This window comes from Nicotiana attenuata, chromosome 6 (assembly GCF_001879085.1).
Source record: "Nicotiana attenuata strain UT chromosome 6, NIATTr2, whole genome shotgun sequence".
In the NCBI taxonomy this organism is placed as follows: Eukaryota; Viridiplantae; Streptophyta; class Magnoliopsida; order Solanales; family Solanaceae; genus Nicotiana; species Nicotiana attenuata.
Genome location: NC_031994.1, coordinates 53332254 through 53334564, shown reverse-complemented (window position 1 = coordinate 53334564; position 2311 = coordinate 53332254). Strand labels below are relative to the sequence as shown.

General features: G+C 35.5%; 1 protein-coding gene across 1 annotated transcript in view; it reads right to left on the bottom strand.

Moving 5' to 3' along the window:
* Positions 828 to 2311, bottom strand: part of LOC109227847 (RNA-directed DNA polymerase homolog) — a 13783-nt gene continuing 12299 nt past the window's right edge. The window contains exons 2-3 of the mRNA XM_019393040.1: positions 1832 to 1889; positions 828 to 979 (exon numbers count right to left, since the gene is read on the bottom strand). Coding sequence (XP_019248585.1) covers positions 828 to 979; positions 1832 to 1889 — 210 coding nt within the window. The remainder of the gene's footprint in view (positions 980 to 1831; positions 1890 to 2311) is intronic.

Below are 2311 nucleotides of genomic sequence, written 5' to 3'. Positions count from 1 at the left end.
CCTAAGCTAATTATTCCCAAAATTTCAAACAAAACAATTTCTTTATTATTTTACAATTTTTGTGAATATTTGTGTAAGTTTCTGGTAATTGTTGCATTTTATTTGTGCATTTTAATTCATATGAAAATATAACAAAAAAAATACATTTGGCATTTGCATTTAGGATTTAATTTCATATTTTAGGATTAATTAGTGGTTGGTTTGTTTTAGAACAAAATATGAAGAAAATAACAAAAATAGTTCATTTTTGTATTTTTATTTGTCTTTATTTCGAATTGGTCACGAAATAGGATTTAAACAATTTTAGGAATTAATTAGCTTAACTTGGAAATATATTAGGTCTTTAGTTTTATTTTAGCATTTTTATAAAATCAGAAAAATAAAAAAAATATATACAAAATGAAAATAAACTAAATAAAGAAATAAAAGAGAAAAGCAAAAAAGAAAGTAACTAAAATGAGATTGTCTTAAGAAACACCCAAAATTGGGCCAAAATTAATTCATAGCCCAAAACACCCCACGCCCAAACCACCCCAGGCCCAAATCCCGTTCCCAATACCCGGTCAGGTCCAAAGAGGCGCCAAACGACGCCGTTTGGCGTAAGGAAATCTGGACCACTCATCTCCCAAATCCAACAGCCCGTAATGGTTCTTAGATTTTTAATATAACTGTCCGAAAATTTCATTAACCCTAGAAACATTTTCGTCTTCCTCGTACACTCCCCTGTAACGCCACCGGCGCCGCCGCCGGAGAAAACGCCACCATCTCCGGTGGCTCTCAAATTCACACCCTTAGACCGCCTCAATGCCCTCATCACAAATATCCTATTAGTTCCCTTCGAATCCCGCTGGACCTTCTCGAATATTCAGATTTGCTACTGCCATCTCCGCCGTCCACGGCGGCGACATCGCCCAAATCGGTCCAAATTCACACCACTGAACCTCCTCCATCTCCTCATCACCAATCCGTAAATAATCCTCTTCAAATCATGACCGAGCCCCTCGAATTTCAAATCCAAAATCGGTCAAAAACCCTAATTCATCCCATTGATTTCAAATGAACGCATCAGGGCCTCCTTGCTTCTCTCACGAGGAATCCGATGTCATTGGCCTCGAACTTCATTGAAAGCAGTCGAGTTTGAATTTGGAAATGTTCCAGTGAGTCTTCTTTTTCTTTATTTTTTCATTCTTTATTTTTGTTCTTGTTTTGTTGAAGTATGCTTCCTTGTTTGTTAATTGAGTCTCTTGGTTCTGTTTATTTTCTTTTCATAATTCTTTTAGAATATGGGTCAGCTTAATTGAGTTTATTTGCTTGGATTTAAAGATTGGTTAACCGATTTAGTGTAGTAAGACTGACTGTTCACTTAACTCAATGGGTTTCTTCTCTGTGGATTAATATGATTGTTATGACTAACCGATGCCATTGTATTATAGGTTCTTTCTTATTCATCTATTATTAGTTAGATTAGTTTAATGTGGATTTCTAAGTCTGTTTAGTCGATAATTAGACAATGGTGAATTAGGATTCTTAATTGAGATTCAATTCATAGCTTAGGAAGCAGTTCGATTGTAGCAGTAATTTTGAGTTGAAGCTCAGGGGTAGTGTAGGTATTTCTAATTAGGGAATCCTATAGTAACTGAAATAGAAATCTATGGAGCCTTCTAGATGGTGTTGCAAAGTGAAATTTCAATAACATAGGGTAATAACTTAGGCAACAAGTCAAAACTTTAGGACTAATGAATAAAATCTGAAAACAAAAGAGGGGAAAAAAGTGTGAGTGAAATCTAGAAGCTTCCCCCTGAAATTTGCCTATAAAAGGCAGCCCCCTTGCCTTCTTTTCCAAGTTTCACAATCTGAAAACCCCCCAAATTTCCACAAGTCTTCACTAGCTGAAGATTTGAATTTCAAATCAAAAAATTCTAGATCTAGTTCTCCAAAACCAAAAACAAAAAGAAAACAAGAGAAAACTCCATAAAAATTACTGTTCTATTGATATTCCTTAGATCAATTGCAAGTTCAGCTGTTAATTCGAGCCCTAGCCTAGATAAAAATGATTTGAAGAGTTTGTGTACTGGTTGCTGAAGTTTCAGAGATTGTATTGGTTGATTTCGAATTTGTTTGGGTTTGTTCAAGTTAGTTTGGGTGTTTACTGTTGCTGCTCTTCTACAATTCATTCTGGGCTTTGTTTGAGTTCATTTCTGGAGTTCTGGTAGCTGTTGCATATTGCTTACTGCTGCTGACCCTTCATTTTCTTATTTTTCGACACATTTCCAGGTACATACTTCTCTAGAATCCCTATGTACTGCTGAAG